This window comes from Limanda limanda, chromosome 18 (genome assembly GCF_963576545.1).
Source record: "Limanda limanda chromosome 18, fLimLim1.1, whole genome shotgun sequence".
Classification (NCBI taxonomy): domain Eukaryota; kingdom Metazoa; phylum Chordata; class Actinopteri; order Pleuronectiformes; family Pleuronectidae; genus Limanda; species Limanda limanda.
The window spans coordinates 7,048,395-7,070,711 of NC_083653.1; the positions used below are offsets into that span (position 1 = coordinate 7,048,395).

The following is a 22,317-nucleotide window of genomic DNA, read 5'->3' on the forward strand; positions in this document are numbered from 1 at the left end:
AACTACATTACTGCTGGCGCAGCTATCATGCATTTGATTTATTATTTGTTATCATATCTTTGTTTTGTCCTCATGCCTGTTTCTGTTTTTCAAACCCTCCCACACAAAAAGAAATCTGACCAAAATCCATATTTTATCTTTTATCAAAACGTTATCTGTCTTAGAGCAGGTGACCAAAAATGCCTCAGGAACTCCAAGCATTTAAAAGCACCATTGAAAATTCAAAGCACCTTCCTGTAACTTTATGTATTTGCATCTGACATCACTTTGCCAACAGTTCATTCAGGGAAACTAACAGGCAAATGCAACAATGTTTTGCATTTGCTCTGAAAGCATTCACTATATCTGTAAATAAATACGACTTTACTCAAACAAAAGAAGTATTTTATCATCTTTATGTTTTATTTTGTAATATACTTTATCCAATCAAATGCTAAATTAACTCAAAAACGGAACGATTGTATTCAAGGAAGTGACTGTGACGATGATGATGAAGGGCACAGCCAGGTTATGGTCAAGCTAAGTGCTGTGCACAGTTGTCACGTCACTCTTTACTTTTGTATAATGGTGAGAAGTAGGTCTAACCTCCGATATATACGGCTCTATTTTAATCCTGCCACCTCATTGGTCGGCTCACCTATGACACCTCCCCCCCGCTCCTGGCAGCACTTCCTTGGTTCAGTGTCACTTCCTCCACTGGTGAAATATTGTGTAACAGCAAAAAACAAAAGAGAAGTTTGCGCTGTGATGAAACTGTGCTCAGGAGTGAAGCTTTACACAGCAGACAAATGAGGGTTTAATGTATTTATTTAGAAATGTAAATGGTTTTAACTGGTGTTGCTCAAACAATCCACCTGATGTTTTGTCAGGGAAAGTGTCTTAAACACAATCAATCACAAACATGATAAACAATCTTCAATCCCCTTTTGAAAAGTACTTATAAACACATTTCAGTGGTATTACTTTTTGACACTGTTGAATTTTATGTTATATTAAGGTTACAAAGGTATGTCATTTATTGTCTGGGAACATTTCTGAATTTGTATCAAACTCTATAATAAAATCCTCAGATGAATTACACAATAAAACTAAAAAAACATTCGCCATTACACTAACATCATATTTATTTTTTCCTTTATTAATGTATGTGTTTGTTTGTTTTTGGAGGCAGACACTTGGTTATGCTTTAAAATGATAATATACCAAATCACACTGTGTTGTTTGCATGGCTACTTCATGTACCAAGGATCAGCCAATATTCTTCACTGCATTTTATACAGCAACTATACAGTAAAGTTCAGAGTTAAGGTTGAAGTTTAAATTTTTTCTCAATTGTAAAATGTCCCTGATACAAAGAATAAAGAATTTGTGCTTTCTTGATCATTATATAATGTTTTATTTTGTCTTTTGTATCTCTGCTCTATTGCTGTGCCTGTGTGATCTTGAAATTGCTTTTAAATATTTCCTATTGGTCCATAGCTGGCTTTAAATAACAGCCACAGTATGGTTTTAAAAAAAAGTAAAATTATAGTTGGAGGTGGAAATCTTTGTCTCTTCATGTTTCTTTAAGGTTTATTCCCCCTAAATCCTCGAATGGGTTGGGAAAGTCCATCTTGAGTTAAAATGTCCCTGACACACAATAATGAAACTAGTTTTAAGGTGCACCCCCCTCGGTAGGTCCCTGGTTGTGACCATAGATATGGTTGTGACCCCTTCCTCCTCCTCCAGCAGCAGTAACCTGCAGCGCCCTAGCGGCAGCAGCAGGTACTGTCAGGGCCGGTGCTCCTCCGCGGTTGGCTGGTTGGATGGAGGAGCGCCATATTGCGCCTGGCTGAACAGAGGGAGGGGAAATCTGCGGCTGAGAAGCGTCGGGACCGGGTTTCTCTCAGCAGCACCTCGTCTCCAAACCTCAGCCACTCCGGTAAGACTTCTACTTCATCCACATACACGTGTAGCCGCTGCGCTCCTGCTGCGTAAAAGCTTCCCACTTTACGCACAATGTTTTCCGCGCACTTTCCGCCTCTGCTGTGCACAAAGGAGACAAATCTCTCAACAGGTGTCAGTGGGATTATACTGAGGATGTGTGTGTCTGTGTGTGTGTTTGTGTGTCCGCAGCTCAACACGATCACAGCCTCGGTTCAACACTCACACCTCTTTCTTTCGACTCTTTCAACTGTTCCCCCGCTTGTTCCACTTACAAAATCTGTGCCGTGTGTTTGTGTCGTTCAGGGAAACTAAAGGTGGATTTTCTCGTTTGCTCGGCTCGTTGGTTTCCCTGTAGCTGTGGGTGTGAACCTGTGTCACACACGCACACGAAACCTTTCAGAGACAAGAAATCACTGATAATCATCTTTGCTACATTTTTGTTCACAGCTTAATGTTACAATGTATCTAGACCTTTTGATTCTGTGGTTTAATGCAACCTCGTTGTTTCTGTGATGGTAGGATCCACTTGATCTGTCCCCACCGATAAACCTGGGTGGACATCAATGTGGGTTTGTTCGTTAATGTTCAGAATAAGAGTTAAACAAGAGCAGGGTGGAGACTGTGAGTTTATCAAAGCTACTGGGTGAGGCTGAGGACCATATTAAAGCGTGAGTCAAATTCATCAAGGTGGATTAGAAGTCTAATGTTTCCTGTGTCTGATTTCACAATAAAACGTTTGTCAATGCCCGGACAAGACCCCACAATATGCATCATTGACATTAAACAAACAGCATTTGGATTTTGTACAGAATAATATTGGAAAGTTAAACAAATCACAGTAAAAGCTTTTATTGTTATAGTTTTTATGGTTTTACACCATATTAATACGATCAATAGTTATATGTTCAGACAGAATTTTCCCTGTTTTAATTAATAATTGCTAATATCTTTTGGCTAAAAGAAGTCAGATAGGCAATTTGAAGAGATCAACGCCTATTCAAAGAAAAATACTTACGTTTGTCAAAAATATTGCCACATAAGAAAAGTTGGTCTAAGTCCTAGTTTGACTCGGCTGAATTTGCAGTCGAGATCTGTCCTCAAAGTAACCTTCCCAACATCTTATGGAAACCATGACATAAGGAACTGATTCTGTTATGTGATCAAAGTGTATGTAACACATTGTATTTAAAAAAAAAAAAAAAAAACATTTAAAGTGATGGAAGTTGTAAAAGTATAGATAAAGAAAAGCTAAACAACTTTATACAACTTTTTCAGGAAGTTTTTCCCACATACAATATATATATATATATATATATATATATATATATATATATATATATATATATATCTTTTGAATATATATATATCTATCTTTTGAATTCTTCAGCACAAACAATGTTCCTACCACTCAGAAACAGGCTCGGTGACATTGCGATGAAGTAAGAAGAGTTCCCAGAATCGACCAGCCTCGCGTGCTCTTGTTTTGAAGGGCAGCTCAGATCGAAGTTCCGGCGCTGAGTCAGCTTTCTGCTGTGAGCTTGACTCGCGGTGATTCATCGTGATGACTGTCGCCGGCAGGAGTGTTTAAGTAGAGCTCAAGTCTCTCAAACTCGTTTCTCCTCTTCTCTCTTTTCAGGACAGACGCATTGAAGACTCGGAGCTCAGGCCTCCAACTCTTCTTCTCTAACAACCACCAGCTCCTAGCACAGAGGCAGGAAAAGGACAGAAACATGCCTAAAGCGGTAAGAAGCCTTTTAATTCATTTTCAGTGACTGCTTGTTGTGTCACACCTTGTAGGCTCCGAAGATCAAAGGACACATTAAAGTAAATAATAATCATATTGATATAGTAATGATCAGACGTAGATGGAGTTTAGATGTCATAGCTTTTTATAAAGTGTTCTATATGTTCAGTTACTCATTTTTAGTGATGTTAGAATATTTTATTTTGTGTAAAAACATGAATCTTAATGGATACGTGAGAATACAAGAGGTGATATTTTTATTGGCTATGAAATTGGGGCTCGACAATAGGGTGGAAAACCATATAAAGACAATTTTTGTTCATAGAAATTGATAATCATCAAGATAAATGCCACATTATTTCTTTTAAGTTAAGACTTAATGGGTTAGGGTAAGGGTTTTATTATGTTAGGTGTTATACCTCGTCTCTGTACTTACACAATTCATAAGCAATGTACAAAATATTGAACTTTTGTCATAGTTCAATTGCGATAGTTGTTGATAATGTTTGTGATTTTCTCTGTTGCCTTGGAAGTACATTATTTAAATATTTAAAATAATTTCTTGGCATTGGCAGATTGCCCGCATTGAGTTCCTTAACTTTGAAGTTGAGTCATCGTTGTGAAACAATTTGAATATCCACTGAATTACGTGGTTTTTTTCTATAACCGGTTGCCTCTGTCAAACTTTCCATGAATGATCACGGAAAACAAATGCTGGGGCTAGAAAACTTCTTTTATTATGTCATAGAAACTTTCAGTATCAGTGGGGTCTCTGTTAAGGGGGAATGCCACATATCACATGCTCGTATCATGTCCTGGGGGTGTGTCATATGTATAAGGACATCATGGAGCCATGAACAAGAACTGTGAGACTGAATGGAAAACACAGATTGGGTTTTATTCCTGTTTTTCACAGTGTAGATGGTGAATACAGGGTTGTGTGTCTCTGTGTTTTTCAACCTGGGATTCCTCTCCACCTAATCTCAGCTTCCTGTCATCATCTTAGAGACGTTGTTATATTATGAAACAGTGACCCACAGTACTCATAACATCAGTGACTTTTCATCGAAGAAAATACCTAAAAGAAAGATATTGGATGAAGTACTTCTTTATGTTTGAGCAGCCCCCCCCCCCACCGATCACACTCAGCTCAGTGGCACATGGCCCTCGTCTCTCACTCTGCTCACTGTTTGGAAACTTCTAGTAAGTGTATGTATGACATGCAGCCTGTGGGTATTTTACAGTATGTAGGAAAATTTGGTGGAATGAGTAAAACATATTTCCATTTACTTTTTCCAGCACTGAATAACCCCCCCCCACACCCCCTCTATCCTATGTTTTTAAATTAAAAAAAGTGAGATATAAAGTCCAGACGTGGCCGAATCTACAATCGCTAGTTATACAATTTTTAAATAAAAACTGACAAAGGCAGAAATTTCCCAGGGAGCCTTTTATCAGATCATGATGCAGACGTGTTGCTGCTGAGCAGAGCAGACGTGTTGTGATGACAATGACTAAAGCCTCCGGCCAGCGTCATAAAGCGTGTTGTGGGTTTGTTTGGAGTAGCCTCGGGGTTGTCATGAGCGTCGCTGTGGAAGTGACATCATCACCGTCTGATAGCAGCTGCCACAAAACAGCCTTTTTTTGTAAAAGACGATAATATCAAACCGTTTTCTTTTCCATGACATCAAGAACTCGAGTTTGTATTTATTCAGTTCACAGACTGTTCTGTGTCTGACCCCGCCTAAATAAATTGGTTCCTCTGACGACTCTGAAATTGAAGTTTCACTTTCAGCAGTGGAGAGATGTGTAAATAAGGGATCATGTTTTGACTTCAGACGAGAGGGTGAAATTAGATTTGTGTTTTTTGAAGAGTCCCAGTGGTTCAGGCAAGTAGCCAGAAAGGTTTCATAAATGGAAGTGGAAGGCAGCGGGTGGTGGATTGTCCGGATTCATATTCATTTTTCGTTTGACATTTTGCCGTTCTCTAAACCCACATAGGGGCCTTCAGTCTGATTTTCAACTTATTCAGATACAAGCGAAGGAAAAAACACAAGTTCTCACATTTGAGAAGCTTAAAACAAATAAACTAACTGGTATTTGTTCTTGTGAAATGGCCAAAAGAATGTTTTTATCATCAAAATAGTTTCCAGTTAGTTGATGATATTCGTGTCATTGTTGTGCACAAATACAACAAAAACTGTGTAATCATGATAGTGGAAACCAAGCGGAGAACAGAGTTCCCACAGAATCAGAGAAACCCTGCAAATGTGCAGAATTTGATCATGAATCAAGAAATGTGATCATAAACCTGTTGGAGAGTTTGAACACACAGGTGAATATTTTGACGACACGTAAATGATGACTGTGCAATCTATGGAGGAAGTTGGTGTGAGTCAAACATTTTTGGGTGTGAGATACATGTCGTGTACATGATGTTCAGGGTTTTAATTCCGATCGTTTCCTCTTCACCCCCGACTTCTTCTCCTCCTCTTCACCCCCCCTTTTAAGGGTTGAATTACATCAGACTGCTGCAGCTCACTTGTGAATTTGAGTATTTGTAAAGTCAAGTCTCAGAATCAAAGATCAAAGTGTGATCCTGCCTGAGGTTTTTCATGTGACTGGCACAGAAACCTACATGCAGCTTGAATTCTTACAGTCCAGATACTTGGCCCGATACCAAACATTCCAGCGCCGTGGGTTTGGAAAAGAGAAACTCCTTTTTTTTATGATTCTGTTCACGGAGGAGCAAGGTGCCCGGTGGCAGGAGGTGGGGTCAGATCGGAGGAGCAGTGGAGCCTCCTGCAGCTGGTGACTCATGTTTCAATTATCTGAATGACACATTGTCAGGAGGAAAAGATTGTGATCCTCGGCTCTCCCAGAATCCTGTTCCCCTGCGGCCGCTGCCCCGTGACACAAACCATACAAGGTGCGGTCACCACCAACATGGATGGGTGTTTTCCTTTACATGTCCAGCTCTATTGTTGGTATTTGTTCCTTTTAATAATTGATGAATCAGTCATGTTTGGAACTCCCTCAAGTCCTGATTGATGATTCCACAAAGTCTGTCCTTGTTTAATATTGAAAGAACCTGTGGAAAATCACATACAACCATAGAGCCTGACAGATATGGGTTTTGATCTTTTCTGATATTCGTGACAAACGATTCTAATAATGATAAATCCTCCGATTTAAAAATAAACAAATGGATGTTATCAAACCCGTATAACAAATTAATTCGATTGAAGCTTGGTATTTTACAGTTATACCACAAACTTTAATACGAATATCATTTAATAAAAAGAAAACCCAAACACCATCAAATATATAGAATATGAATTAAGAAAAATAACTTCTTTTACGTAGAAATTCATTTCTACTTTGTTTGCTCTGTAAAATAAATGTTTTCATATTTGCAAACATAAACACGGCCCTGACGCGTCCCTGAAAGACTCGTATCGCTTTTTATTGGCACAAGGGCTCCAGTCAACACACACCATGTCACTTCCTGAAGCGTCAATGAACAACACACTGGGCCTTTTCTCTCCGGCCTTGTTGTTACTCTGCTCCACACACTCGAGCGTCGGCAGTCATTTATTACTATATTGCTCTCTGGCCCATTTTCAGTGGCGTCCCAACAGCAACAGCCTTGGCTTAACACTTTAAAAGCCATGCAAACTATGTGGAGGGTTAAATATTGAGTGGTCCTCGCTGAAGAATGCGGCGCAGCCCATTCACAGTTTAACTACTGAGGCGATGACCAGCCTCTTTGGAGCAGCTCTTTGACCTCACCTTTGAAAAGAATGAATGGGAGATATTTGGTTTATGATCATATTATAGATGTTTGGCATTCTTGGTGAATTCCTTGACTGATTCATGTAGCACTACCCCTATTCTGTTAATGAGTCAGTGAATCGTCTCCACCCTGTAGCTATAAATTCAAATCTCTGTCTGTGGATTATCTTGTTAGAGATATGACAAAATGAATCGGTACCTCTCAGTATTTTAGTATTGGAATAAGTCATATTGAATCATGAATGAATATACTTGCCCTTGCAATACCAGTTAGAAGTTGTTTTGTTAAGATTGGAATGGAATGGGATGGATGTGAAGTTTTTTATTTTTGATGAAGTGTTACTTGAGTGAGGACGAAGAGGAAAAAGGGAAAATTAGAAGAAACTGTAATCATGGTCCATGATCAGCTGCCACCACTACCACTGTCCACCAGTTTGATCCACCATCACGATATATCCCCACATCCAAGATGGGTGCCCAGGTATCAGGGATGTTTTGGCTTCATTTTTGTACAATGGGAGGAAGTGAAGACGTGTCGTCCATCTTTATTAAGCGTCTATGGTGCAGACGTGTGTTTCAGAGCGTTTCACCAAGAGAGAACTGACATTTCATAACAGTATTCTGTTTTTTCTCCTGCATTGCCCGGGTAACACTAGACGAAAAGCAGTATTATTGTCACAGTGAACCTCTACGGACAGGCCTAATCCCCTGCTGTAACCAACTGTTTCCATGATGTTACCTCGGCGTTCGCCAGTGAAGACAAGGTGGGTCTATCGGCGTTTGCGGACCTTAAGGGGGATTTGGAGAACAAAGGAGAGCCGCGGGGGGGCTCGCTGAGCCTCGCGGACCGATCGCGACGTGTGATCTAATTAGCATATGAATCGGAGTCCAGCCGCTGGCTAGAACCTCTCTCTACTCACCATTGGAGGAAACCACAGACCCTTGAAACTAATGTCACTCGTGATTGGTTGGTAGAAGTGTTGCTATTGGTCACCTTATGGGTCATTGCAGTGCACACGTGGGGTCACAGCATTCCGCACGTGGGGTAAGCCCCTCCCACACAATATTTATAATAAAAATGTATATATTAATATTTATTATTATTTATAAGTAAGCCTTTACCAAAAGCACTGCAGTTAATTAAAACTAAACATTCATGTGATGCTTGATGTTATAGGTGAACATATTGTACAGGGAACAAATGTGAACAAGGTATATGTGGAGTGAAAGCTTTATTTACATACAGCAAAAATATTGTACAAAAACTCAGATGAGGCTTGAAATGTTTCTCTGCAGCCTCTGGGTCATGACTTCTTTGTGGGACTCTTCTCCAGTGTGTAGACGTCTGTGGTGTGTAGCTGTGAGATCAGTGTAGCTTCCAGTCTTATATGAAGTGTGGGACACATGTCGGTGCACTCCTGGCTGTGGAAGGATGGATCCATGTCATCTGTCCCGCTTCAATCAGCTGTAAACACATTCAGTAAAATTAGCACAGTTCAATTACAACATACACCTTTACATGTAACTGGAAAATTATTTAATGAATATAACCTTACCCTCTTTCTTCTCCGACAACTCCTCAATGCTGATGTAAGGTCTGGTCGGATCATACTGGCTCATAGTGTGTCTTTGTACGTCATGGACAGGCAGCTGGAAAACCACACATGTAACATGACTTTATTATTAATAAACGGAAATAGCCGCGCTGCATCACCGTTGGAAGAACCACAGCAAAAAAACACCAAAACAATTTATAAACAGTTACTTACATTCAATGGCTTCCTTTTCTGCACTTTAAATCCGGACTTTCAGCGTCTCAGCCTAACGCCTCTTTGTTTGTGTGTGTGTGTGTGTGTGTGGGGGGGGGGGGGGGCTGAGGCTGTGAAAACATACAGAAAAAAGTCACGTTGATGAAAAAACTTAACGAGAACAAACTGTTACATCTAAGTAATTCATACATATTTACACATGCACTAGATCTGCTCCAGCACTCGATGCTGTATTCGTATTTAAGCAACTTTCTCGCTATCCCAAAGAGTGGCGGACATGCTTTCAGATGTACCAGTTAGCTTAGTGGTTAGCATGGCGGCTCTAGCTCACCGTAACTCAGGGACTGTGCGCCCGTCTTCTCCGCCTCGACTCGTCCACACCGGGCCCGCGGCTCTGCCTCCACACGCACTCATCTTCTCCTCCAGGGAACAGCGTCGTGTCGACTTCAGCAAGTTATTTACCCCGAAGACAGAGTCACTCGTACGGGACAAGCTAAACACGACCCGCTTCCTGTCTGCGGGACACTCGACGCTGCTGCACGGCGTTTACGAGGCTCTGATTGGACGAGTCCATCAGCTGATGACGCGAGCGGGTGACGTGAGCAGCGGTTAATTCATATGGGATAAGTATTTGACTGAGGCCAGGTTTATTTTTTGTGGTGTTTAGTACATTTACACACATGATTCACGCTGTTCTGTGTTCGTAACCTTATAGTTGAATGCACTTATCGTAAGTCGCTTTGGATAAAAGTGTTGACTGTTTTAATGGAATACTGAGAAAGTTTAATAACAACAATGAGACAATTGAAGTTCAAATTATGAAGGAATTTAAGCTCTATATTGTGTCTCCTTTATATTTAAAATAATAATCAAACTGAGTGGAGATGTATGTTGTATCCAAACAGCCGGCTGCTGTGTTTTGTCACTGTGCAGTCCATGGGGGATTAAATATTACTATTTTTATTATTAAATCATTAAATCAATGAATGTTTCATAGCAATTTTGAAAGTAGTGGTGAAAAGGTACCATTTATAATTCATGGAACAGCTTAGTTTGCCATTGACATGTGAATTTGATGCCAGTATTTTGGGAGGACAGATATTTTTATGGAAAGCCAGTAGAAGTTTGGAGCTTACAGGACACAGATGATCATACCCAGCATCATTTATTTGCTGGTAGAGGTGTGGTTTACACTTCCTCTGTGCATTTAACCAGCACAATTGAAAAAGTGACTGTAATCATGCCACTCTGTACAGTTGTTGAGATTTAGGATTGGATGACAATAAAAATTTGAAATAAAGTGCATTGTTTCATTTCTTTTGACTGCATTGACCTTTGTTCGTGGTATACAATATAATTCATTATAGCACACTTACTTACTTAAGAACAATTTAAAATTTCGGGTTTAATATTTATTTTAAGCCTGGTTTACTCAGCCAGATAGTTTGTTGGTGCCTCTTACACATTGGTGTTATCTGCTCTCAGGGAAACTGATTTGCATTTGTGAAGCTCAGAGCATTGTCATTTGCATGTGAAAGCGTCCTCTAGGAGTTGGAGCAGGGGGAGTCAAATCTCAACAGCTCACAGGCTTGACAACTGCAGGAACCCTGAGCGTTTCCTTTGCTGCCTGCAGATACGTGTGAAAGTCGTTAACCGAAGGATGTGCCAACACTTCTCTGCGACACAGATTGACACAAACGCTTCTTTTCATGCAGTGTAACCACCTGTGTTGTTGTCGTTCCTTAGTCACCAAAGTGTCGTACTCTCCACCGAGTGTGTGTGAAAACGTCTTAATGTGAATTTCAGCAGTTGTGTTCCAAAGCTCCTGTCGTTGAAGTTAGTGGGTCGGTTTCCACAGTACTGACTTGTGAAGCAGGGATTCATGTGCCTCATATGAGCGTCTGCTCTTTCCTCCCACTGAAGCTGCTCATTGTGGAACTCTGGGTCTTCGCCCGGTGTATTTTTAGCACATGTGTCATGTTTTCTTTACCTCTGTGAATGGCCTCAGTTTATTGTGAGTTACCGTTGGAGGACTTCACTTTGAGATCAGATATCGCTCGCTCACCGGTTTCCTGTTGGCTCCTCATGAGCCACATGTTCCATTCTCTGACCGTTAGAGGGGTGTGCGTGTTTATTTTCGTTCTTTCTAGGTAATTCGTCTGTAACTGCCACAAATATAGACCGTGACGTGGAGCCAAAGGAAACTCAAACCGTCCGAGCTGCTGCTGTTGAATCACTAAATCAAGTTTAAACCAGGGGGAGGGACTTGGACACGTATGTGATCGCTGCTGCTGCTGCTGCGATTTCTCTTTGGGCTGTTTGTGGGAGTCTGGCTCCTCCAGGATGTAGATGATGATAGCGGGGGTCTGCTGGGGCGCTGCAGCTGAAAGGGGAGCTTTGTTTTGCCGTGTAAAGTAAATGCAGTGTCCCCCGCCCCCCCCCCCCACACACCCCCCTTTCCCCGGTTCTCTAGCTGCGACCTGAAGCTGGTGTAAGTCGCTCTGTTGGACGGTTTTTAAATTGCGTGCAAAGTTTGCCGAGCAATTTTGTTGGGGAAAGCAAACGTTTGCTGGCTTTAATCCCCAGTGAGTGAACCCTGCTGACCCGGCTCTATGGCAGCATCCTCGAAGATCCACTGTCTAGACTCCACTGTGTTCCTACAGGATCCTCCACAGAGCAGCGTGCAGGCGCTTTCCATCCAAAGCTGTGATAGGATTTGCCTTCCCTGCAGGATTTAGGTCTGTCATTCAGCCAGTTTAGGTTCACGGGAGACGATGGAGCTCTGACTCACCGGACGAGTCACTGTCTCTGACCCAGACGTCCCCCCCCCCCCCCCCCTGTTTTCGCAGTGGGCGTCATTGAAAAAGAGTTTTCCCCAGCGCTCACAATGGGCTGGAGTTGAAAGATGTCACTGGAGGGTTGTGTTGGCGGCCTTCCTCTCTCCTCACTGTGTCCACTAACCTCTTTGTGTCACTTTCACCGAGCGGTAATAGACTCAGTCAATAGGGGCATCTTTGTCTTTTCATAACCCCCCCCCCCCCCCCGCAAATACCAGAGACATTTGACATTACGCGCACAGAGAAGAGTCAGTGTGAGCCTTGCCTCAAAGCGGTTATTGTAAATATTTGTGCATTGTTGGGAGGCCTTTGTGTGAACTTCAGATACTGTTTGCTGATTACAGACCAAACCTACAATACTGAATATTGTTTCTCCACTTTGTGGGACACGGTTGACGTCAGTCGTCGTTATTCCGTTACGTGCACTGGTCATGCTGTTTGTACTGGTTTTGAAATTGTAGATTAATCACCTTGGGTGGATCCCTGTATGTGAACATTAAAGTCCCGGCCTCTTATTGTACGCACAGGTCACTTTGATCAATCATTAAACACTATAAGTTGTGTGTTTTGTGTTCTGTGAATGAGTGAAGTGCCTGCTTTATTCATACCTCCTCCACCCACAGTGACAAGCAAAGTGCCTCCAGGTCTAATTAACTCTATAACATTCAGACTTTGAAAATCTCTGCTTCATATTGTATCCAGGCACCAAAGAGTTTGACTTCCCTTCATTCAGCCTGTCCAGAGATAAACACAGAGCTCTGTGTATTTACTCTGCAAACACACAATGCACACACACGTGAACCCGCACACACACAGTGCAGTACCACGTATGGGTCCTGCTTGTTTCTGTGGATCAGTGTTTGAACTCCTGTTTTCTTTCCACAGGTCAATGTTCGCGTCACCACCATGGACGCTGAGCTGGAGTTCGCCATCCAGCCCAGCACCACCGGCAAGCAGCTGTTTGACCAGGTACAGGGGAAATCTGTAATTCTGTATGGACCTGACTCTCATATATGATTAAATACCTGTGCTGAGTTATAAATATGTTTTCACTATACCTTAAAAAAGGATTTGACTTTCATCCCATTTAAGCAAATTAGATGTTTTGTGTTAAGCAGTTGGTTTAAAATCTGCTCCTAGATTGTTACTTTCTGATAGAACCGGGTTAGACGTCTTCCTGCTTTCAGTCTTTATGCTAAGCATCACAGCCGATGAGCTGTTCCTGCTCATCACGATCCATGAATTATTCTGAGAAATCAACTTAGCATTTCAGTGGGTTCTTTCCTGACTCCTTCTTCATCCTTAAGTCAGTAGCGTCAGTAAAGTCAGTAGCTTTTGTGGAATCCTGCAAACTAAGCGACAAACAAACGCAGGCGAAAAACATCTGTGTTGAAACATCAACCTCAGCCAGACTCTGATTTCGCTGTCCACCATCTGCTCCCCACTAAGCTGCCTCTGCCTCGGTCGTCATGTTAACTGGATTGCCGTGTCTGAAGAAAGTGGCTGCCCTCATTATCGTTCCTCTCAAAGCTCCTTGCATCCATCACACCCAGGACTGAGGAGTTCTCTCCTGCAGATACAGGAGCGTTCGGCCTCAGGAAGGATCCTGATCAGCCTCTCACTGCGTCTCATATTGGATACTACAGTTGTTGCAGTTACATTAATTACCAAGACTATAGCAGCTTCATGAAGAACACTTCTACACTTAATTCATCTGTACTCACTGCCGTGCTGCGTACATTTCCACAGGCCAGTGTTGTCTCAAACGATCGTGCCCTTAAAGGAAATGATGATTGATTCCTTCTCCCTTGGCCGCCATTTTCCCAAAGTTTCAGAATACACTGCCGGTCCCTCCCCTTCAGATACAGTGTAGATGGCGACTGTTGAGGGTGAGAAGTGTCCCGCGCTTCACACTTTTCAACTGTGTTGCGTGCACCATGTGCTCATAGTGCACCACACGTTGCCATAACTAACACATATTATTATATTATATTATATAAATACGACACAGTGTCTCTGTGAGATATGTTCATCGTGTCTTGTGGTTATTTAATGTTTGATTAATGACACGAGTGATGAATTCCTGAATGAAGTCTGTGAGGAAGTTGCAGAGTGAACAGGAGTGGCCACAATGAAGTAATTTGACCTTTTGCAATTGTTTCTCTAGTATTGAAAAAGATTCACCATTTATCTTCAGTAGATATGATGAGTTACAGACATGTTTATTCACTGGTGATTCTCTCGTCTTTATGGCAATGTCTTCGTCACTGATTACGCAAAAACTGAACGAATTTCCATGAAACTTTGTGGAAAGATCAAATATGAGCAAAGAAAGAACCTGTTAAATCAAGGGCCGGATCAAGGAATCGTTTATTTCCTTCAGCATTATCAAATGGGGCATTTCTTTGTGACCTTTTCACCAGTTTCCCAGGAAATTATTCATAGCTCCTATTAAGGGAACTGAAATCTATGAGTGTGTAATTGGGTGCAGCTTCCTTGAAGTTAAGGGAACTGTTGGGCCTTGGCTCTCTATCGAGTGGAGACAGAGCTTAGATTGATTGCTCTTCACTTTTGCTCTTCTCTCCAAATGTAGTTGACAGCTCTCTTGAGGCTATATGACGGCACTGAGGGAGGAAAGGCATTGTTTTAGCCACTTCCTGTATAACTCGTTTCTTTAGTAAGTGTAGCCGACTGTGTGTTGCGGCGACATGTCAGTGGAGTCATCTTGACATGAGCATGACGGGAACAATTTAGCCCAAAAAAGATTTGAATACAATGAACACAACAACCCTGGCTCCTGTATCTGGAGCTTTTAACCTGTGGTTTTGTTAAAGGAAGGGAGCTGTTCACCTTTTGACATCTCTCTATTTATAGGAGCTGCTGAATTCTCCTGCCTACTTGTTAGAACGGCTCTCGGGGAGGTGTGCCCCAGATGATCACTCACTTCCTCCGATAGTGGCAGACAATGTGCTGCTCTATTTTAGTGCAAAGGAGCAATTCACTAATTTTAAGGGCAGGAATCCGTCCAAGAGAGGTCGCAGCTCGTCTTGGGTCCGAGCAGACGAGCGTCCGTGAAGTCTGCCGGCAGCCTGACTCTGTTTTAAACGGGTTCCTCGACACAGAGTCGCAGTGTGCCAGACAGGTTTTGTGGAAATGCTGACTAACAGCAGTGAGGTCAGAGCGAGCGGGAGCTGTGGTGTGGCCCGTGTGGTCAGCGCTGATCATAGCCTTCGTCCCCGTCATGCCGCTGTGAAAGAGAAACGCCTGCCACTCCCCTACACACCCTCAAACTGTTTCACCTCCATGTGACTGTTGCTCCGCTGCTGCTCATTACATTTTCGCCTCCAGCTGCAATTAGAGTAATCACAGCCGGCTGACAGTAGATGTAGCGACTTATATATCCGCCGTCGGCACCATTTGTCTTTTTCTTACCCCGTTAGCACGTCTTCTGTAATGGGACTTTTGCGGTTTCAGCGTCTGCTCTCGGGAAAAGGTTTGATCGGTTAATAAGCTGCAGGAGGATCGACGTTAAACAGCTGAAAACGTGGCAACATTTAAAAAATCTCAACGCTTTGTCTTTTGGAACTTAATCCAAGTCCAAAGAATCTGGTTGACAGGTGCCGGGAGCAAAACACGAAACTAGTTCTCGTAGACACCCAACCCACATGTCAGAGCCACAAAGCTGCTCCCAGTCAAGAACAGCTGAGAACATGACGTTTTAAAGAGTTCAACTGTGTCTTGGTCTGAATCCCAGTCTGAATAATCAGTTCGCTGCAGACCTGCTCCTGGTCAAGAGAGCGAAACGTGCTGAACGATGGTTCTTCTCCTTTTGTTGTAATATTTGAGCAGAACTATCCTTAGATATTGAACCATAGAGAACCGGCTCTGCTACACTCCCTTCGCTCTCCGGTCACAATGAACCTGGGGTCTGACAGTAATAGACCAGTTTCCTCTGGGGCCCCCCCCCGCCCCACCTCACTCCTTGTTGGTTCCTCTTTGGGGCCCGAGTTGCTGAACCCCTCCTGAGCCGCCGGTTGACGCTCGCCGACTTCTGCCCCTTCGGTCGGAGACACAGGATCTGTAAAGGTTTAAGTCTCTTTAACCTTACTGCAAAAGTTTCACCCAGATTTTTAAAATCATTGTCAGGATCAAGTAGTCGTGTGCCTCTGCTTACAACAGCTCATAAAAAGCTGCACTCTCAAGATGTAGTGATTTTAATTGTGGCAAAAGTAGAACTGTGCTGTGAGAGACACTATCTCACCACGATAAGACCGTAAAAATCCTGGTTCTGCCTGTTTATACCGTTTCCAGTACTAAAGTCAATGGGTTCTTCTTTGGCTCGTGCACCACCCTTCCAGATACTTTCATGGAAATCGGTTCAGTAGCTTTGCATAATCCAGAAGACATAACCTCCTTGACGGAGTTGGCAATAGAAGTCTTTGAAGGATATAAATCATCAGTATGTATAAAGACTCTTAATGAATGCATCTTGGTCCGATCCTCCCACCTGGTTTGCCATCATACTCTAATACTCTCGCAGATGTGACCCTGGAACAGATTAGATAACGTTTGATGTGGTTTTAAAAATGTCTTAACGTCTCTGACTGACTCCTGCAAACCTGCTCCGGAGCATTCTGTTTTCAGTTATCTCACTCGGAGCCAATATCTGAGGCGTTGATGGCTCCTGACGTACCAGCGACCCATTAAAGTGGAGGCAGCCTGCCAACCCAGCTTGCTGCGCTGTCACTTTACTTTACTGAACCCGTGTTCCCAACCTCAGATCTAATCCTCTTCTAATGAAGCCTTTATAAACATATACAGATTTTATGGTTGCTTCCCCGGCAGCGTGGTAGCGAGCCTCTCCAGATACAGAAGCTTATCCCCCTGAGAAAAACTATGTCGGTATCTGTGCGGTGACTCTCTGCCTCTCGACCCTGGAGCGAGAGCACCATGAAAGGGCCGATTGTTTTCAGAGGCAGTTTCGTTACTGGTGAGATGCTGCGGCCTGAAGTGCTCTCTCATTTCAAGGGCCACAGTTCTTATGCTTGTTGTTGTTGTTGTTGTTGTTGCTCTAAATACAAACCATCATAGAACACATTTAGTCTGTCCTCCCACAGGTCAGCCTGCCCTATATGTTGTACCGGCCACCAAGCCAGAGAAAGGAGAGGGGGAGGGTTTGATTTAAATTTTAACCTTAGCAGGAGCTCAACGAGCCTTAGCGCCTCCCTCACCTGGTGACTGGGTGGGGAATTTGGCAGAGATGCACTCGAAGAGGGTCCGGCACACAGAGCGTGCACGCAAAAAAAAACATTAATTCCTAAACAGTGCTGTAGGAAAATCGCTCTCTGCTTCTCTGAAAGCCATAAAGAGCCTCTGGTTGTCTGAGGTTTCTTTCGGCAGCCAGTGGAAAATGGCAGCTCCTCCTCCTCCTCCTCCTCCTCCTCCTCCTCCTCCTCCTCCTCCTCCTCCTCCTCCTCCTCCTCCTCCTCCTCCTCCTCCTCCTCCTCCTGCAGAGCAAAGTGATTATTCCAGATCTTTCCCTGGGTTTTTCACTCTCGGCTTCTGCTGCACAGTCAGAAGATCCGAAAACTGCTGATCTGAACACCGACTTTTACGGTCAGGCCCTGATGTGTTTCCACTGCGGTTGAAATGAAATCCGTGTTCGTCATCGCCCTTTTTATACGTTAGTTCTTGATAATGATGATGAGCCATTTGAGCCAGAGACAAACTAGTAAACCGGACCAGACTCCTTCTTCCTCTCAACAGTCTCCTCAGGCTGATGCTGGAGTCCCAGACTGGAGAGGAGTCATCAATCACACCCTCCCTGTACCGTGTCACTGCTCACAGGTCCAGCCTTGAATGAGCACTTTGCTTGATACCTCTAAGACAATGAGATGTGTTGTTGTTAAAGTAACTTAGCAAAAATGTTACTGCTCCAGATTTATTCCCTGGAAAATGGAAATGTCCCAAAGCAAGAAATCCTGGCCCCGCTCACTGATTCGGATCTTAACCCAAATTGAATGGGTTCTCCCCCGACCCATACAGCATCCTTTCGGTAATTTTATGGTAATCCATCCTGTATCTTTTTTGTAGTCGGAGAGATCTTTAGCTGAATCGTCGTAGACATCAAACATCAAACAAACAGCGTTTTTTAAAGTCCACTCTGGTTATCGAGGCAGAAGGACACTGCTGTTCGTATCATTATCTTGCCAAGTCCGTACTCAGGCCTGGGAATGTGTGATACGATGAGACTCTCCCACCGGATTAGCTTGGTACCTGAGTATGTCACCTAAAGGTCAGATTCAACAGCTTATACCAACATCTGTCAAACTTCCAAAGGCCTTGTCTTTACAACTTCTGCTTGAGGAAACCGTCCTGTGATTATTTAAAGTTTATTAAATTCCCCTTTCGAGGTGTGAGGTATGAAGCTCATTGTCTCATGATATGTTTTCCCTGGAAGAAGAGGGTGTGACGTCTTAGAACAAGGCGGGTTAATTAAAAAATACATTCCACGTCTTTCTTAAGGTCAGATTATATCGATGCCAATGTTATTTTAACAAGTCTTTTCCTGCTCCTACTTTAGAAAGACGTCAGTTTTCAAAAGTCGCGTTTGTATCCAGGTGATGTGGGAGACCGAAACGAATCCTTTACCCTGTAAATGTTTTTAAGCTGAAACTGAAATATTTGGCAACTTTTATCATTTATCAAACAAAGAGTGAGAAAAATGCTTTGATTTCTCAGGTTCCTTCATCTCAAATATGAGGATTTGCTCGCTGCCTGTCTCTGTTATATCTCCGGCCTGTGTTTAAAAAACTTTTCTTTTTTCTGTGCAGGTGGTAAAAACAATCGGCTTACGTGAGGTCTGGTACTTCGGACTTCAGCACATGGACACAAAAGGTTACTACACTTGGCTGAAACTGGACAAAAAGGTACAAATGTGCTGAAACTGTGTTTTCGTTTTGATTTAGTCTCATAATAACATTGTAGCCTTTATCTTTTAAAGGCCAAATGAGTCATTAGGTCTGGCGGAAAAATGTGACTAGTGTAATGAATTCATCTTGAATGAGTATAAGTGTAGATCCTGTAACAAATGACATCGCACAATGTTGTATGCACTTTGATGCAGGTTATTCTCAGCAGTTTGAAATCTATTTTCAATCTTATGATTTCATTTCATCATTTTCTCCACCTCAATTAACATTATCTGTTATTAAGTGTACACTATATGTCATAAGCCCTTTGCTTTGGCACTTCATTTTCCTATGTCCCTTCGAATATGTCCCAACTCTTCATCTTTGGCAACACCTCTCCCTGAGGAGCGTCATGAGGTAACGGAGAAAGAATGCATTCCTTTGAGTGGACGATGCAATCAGAGCTCCGGTGTTTGCCTTTCAGGTCAATCAGTAGCCACCATATTGCAGCATGTATATATTCACATGCTCTGTTGCAGTTCGACTTCACACAGCAGCTCATGTTGAGGCCATGCTCTGGTTACTGTCCGTGCCGAGGGGCAAGAACACGACATATAATCAGGTGGAGGTGGATGATTTGACGGGAGCGTGACCTCTCTGTGAACCGTAACTGCTCCGGATCTCCTTCTGTGGTCCCTGAGTAAACAGGGTTTCCTGCTTTTCATTAACCGCTGCTCCGGAGTTATTCATAAACTCGCCGGTCAGAACTGTGACGAGGAAGAGGAGTCACGGCTGCAAATTGAGGGCAACACCTCCGAACATTGTATCTCCAGCATAACAGCTACTAGCATAACATGCCTAAATCTTTGACTGTACTGGCAGTGCTGGGGTTGCATTGTGGGTAATGTAGGCGTCCGTTTTGGACAAGGAAGATGAATGTGTGGATTTACACCGATGATATAGCAAATAAAAATTTACTTATTTATTTAATATACTAGAAAGGTGTATAGACTGTTTTATTCTAACTGGATAGAAGAAAAACACATCAATCTATCTAGATTGTTAATTATCGTTCCAAATGGACTCTTTACATTTTATTATAATAAAAAAGGAACACAGAGAAAATCTCATCAGCACAAAACTCAAACTGGAAGTTTCCCGGTCGCTTTCGGTCCCATTCTCTCCATCAAGACCGCTCAGTTCCTGTTTTGAAATGAGAGGAAGAGGCTCATTGTATAAACACATACAGTAGCAGGGAGTTATTTCACACAATGAAAACAGTGGATCCCCTTTTTGGAGAGGGCAGGGTCCCCTGGAAACTGCAGAGCATGTGTTTTCCCACTTGTGAAGCACTGACAGTGCACAGTATTTATTTTGCTGATTCAAAAAGTATTTAAAATATAGTTGAGCTAGGTTCACGTCCCATCCACTAACATGGAGGAGATCTATGATCTACAACGCAGCCACAGGGCGATCAGGATTTGATAAACGAAATATATTGTAAGAAAGTAAATAAGTGCATAACCCCCAAATTCTCATTGACCGTCACTACGTCACTGAGCTGAACTATGTTTGAATTCCTCTCCAGGTGTCGTCTCAGGACGTGAAGAAAGAGAACCCGCTCCAGTTTAAATTTCGGGCCAAATTCTTCCCCGAGGACGTTTCCGAGGAGCTGATCCAGGACATCACGCAGAAGCTGTTCTTCCTGCAGGTGAAGGAGGGCATCCTGAGCGACGAGGTCTACTGCCCGCCGGAGACGGCCGTGCTGCTCGCCTCCTACTCCGTCCAGGCCAAGTTTGGAGACTACAACAAAGAAGTCCACCGCTCCGGATACCTGGTGTCTGAGCGTCTGCTGCCGAACAGGTTCGGGAGGACACACCATTGTTTCACGTCTTGATCAAGAGACAAAGTGTCACGTACTAGTGTGCTTTAGTTTCGTAAGGTGGTGATTGAACAGGAGAAATTCTGTGATGGTAGAATAAACTTAGAGACTCAATTATCAACACTGGTCGAACCTGCTGCGTAGAAAATCATCATCTCCACCCTCCAGAAACAAAATAAACAAAATAATTTGTTTGTATCTGCCGTCAAATTGGATTATCTCCCTTTGCTATTTTGTAAATTGGTACTAATTAAATGTACATAAGGGGACAACTAATTGTGTGTGTTATCTCAGAACTGCCTGTCGCATTACAATAGCTGTGTAACGAGTACATCAACCCTGACGACCTTTATACACTATTATGTTAGCTGTGGCACACACGTAATTGTCTCTCTGCCTCGGTGCACGGCTGGTGGCACACCCCTGTTTAAACTGTATATGTATTTACTTTATGTCTTTTAACGAGTGCAGACGAGGAAAACACTGCACCTCGGGGAAATCACCATTTTGCTAAAACAAAGTTTTCCGCTTTGCACAAGAACAAATTCCATCACGCTACCTTACATAGCAAAGCCAAAGTTATCAGACCATCTGGTGTGTTTCAGGTTTCTGTCTGAACGCTCAGCTGATCTTTGTTGTTATTTCCTCTCTGTGTTGTTTTAGAGTCCTGGATCAGCACAAGTTATCCAGAGAACAGTGGGAGGAGAGGATTCAGGTGTGGCACGAGGAGCACGGCGGGATGTTGAAGTAAGTGTGGCTCTTGTCATTTTAAACCACATGACTCACACCAGTCGAGCACGTATCTCCACCGAGGCCCAGCAGCTGGGTTTGGATTTATTTGGATCTGCACCTCATTGAACCAAGTTGAACAGATCAAGATCCATGAATTAGTCTTTGGGAAAATCAACGGCAATGTTGGAAAATCTTGCAATGTTGAAGAAAGTGAAACAAAATCCTGGATCTGTCCCCTGATCCGAATCGGGAAATTTATAATTTACCCGCATGAAAATATACACTTCCCTGGCAAAGGCAACAAAAATGTAATCTTGCTGTATGAGTAGAACTTGTATAGATTGACCGTGTGTATTCCTGCAGGGAGGACGCCATGCTGGAGTACCTCAAGATCGCCCAGGACCTGGAAATGTACGGCGTCAACTACTTCCAAATCAAGAACAAGAAGGGGACAGAGCTGTGGCTGGGGGTGGACGCCCTGGGACTCAACATTTATGAGAAAGACGACAAGTAAGCGATGGTTCACGATCTAGGCTTGAAGTAATCGGGCCTTTTTTGTTCGCGTCTGCTCGGGCTCCTGTTGTGTGCGTGTCGCAGGCTGCAGCTGTGACACAGAACTAAACTGGCTGGGGCAGGTCCTTGTCGGCACTTGATCACTGTTCCTGTTTCTCAGCAGACAGACACTAGCACAGTAATGACAAGACGGACAAGTGGAGACTGT

General features: G+C 43.0%; 1 protein-coding gene and 1 long non-coding RNA gene across 2 annotated transcripts in view; one reads left to right on the forward strand and one right to left on the reverse strand.

Moving 5' to 3' along the window:
* The first annotated feature begins 1,837 nt into the window (after positions 1-1,837).
* Positions 1,838-22,317, forward strand: part of ezrb (ezrin b) — a 33,035-nt gene continuing 12,555 nt past the window's right edge. The window contains exons 1-7 of the mRNA XM_061091112.1: positions 1,838-1,921; positions 3,563-3,668; positions 12,957-13,040; positions 18,905-19,000; positions 20,571-20,845; positions 21,528-21,611; positions 21,960-22,106. Coding sequence (XP_060947095.1) covers positions 3,657-3,668; positions 12,957-13,040; positions 18,905-19,000; positions 20,571-20,845; positions 21,528-21,611; positions 21,960-22,106 — 698 coding nt within the window. The 5' untranslated portion in view covers positions 1,838-1,921; positions 3,563-3,656. The remainder of the gene's footprint in view (positions 1,922-3,562; positions 3,669-12,956; positions 13,041-18,904; positions 19,001-20,570; positions 20,846-21,527; positions 21,612-21,959; positions 22,107-22,317) is intronic.
* On the reverse strand, positions 8,685-10,012 carry LOC133024587 (uncharacterized). The gene is made up of 3 exons (XR_009683119.1): positions 9,235-10,012; positions 9,022-9,115; positions 8,685-8,930 (listed from the first exon to the last, which is right to left on the reverse strand). It is a non-coding gene; the product is annotated as an uncharacterized LOC133024587 (long non-coding RNA).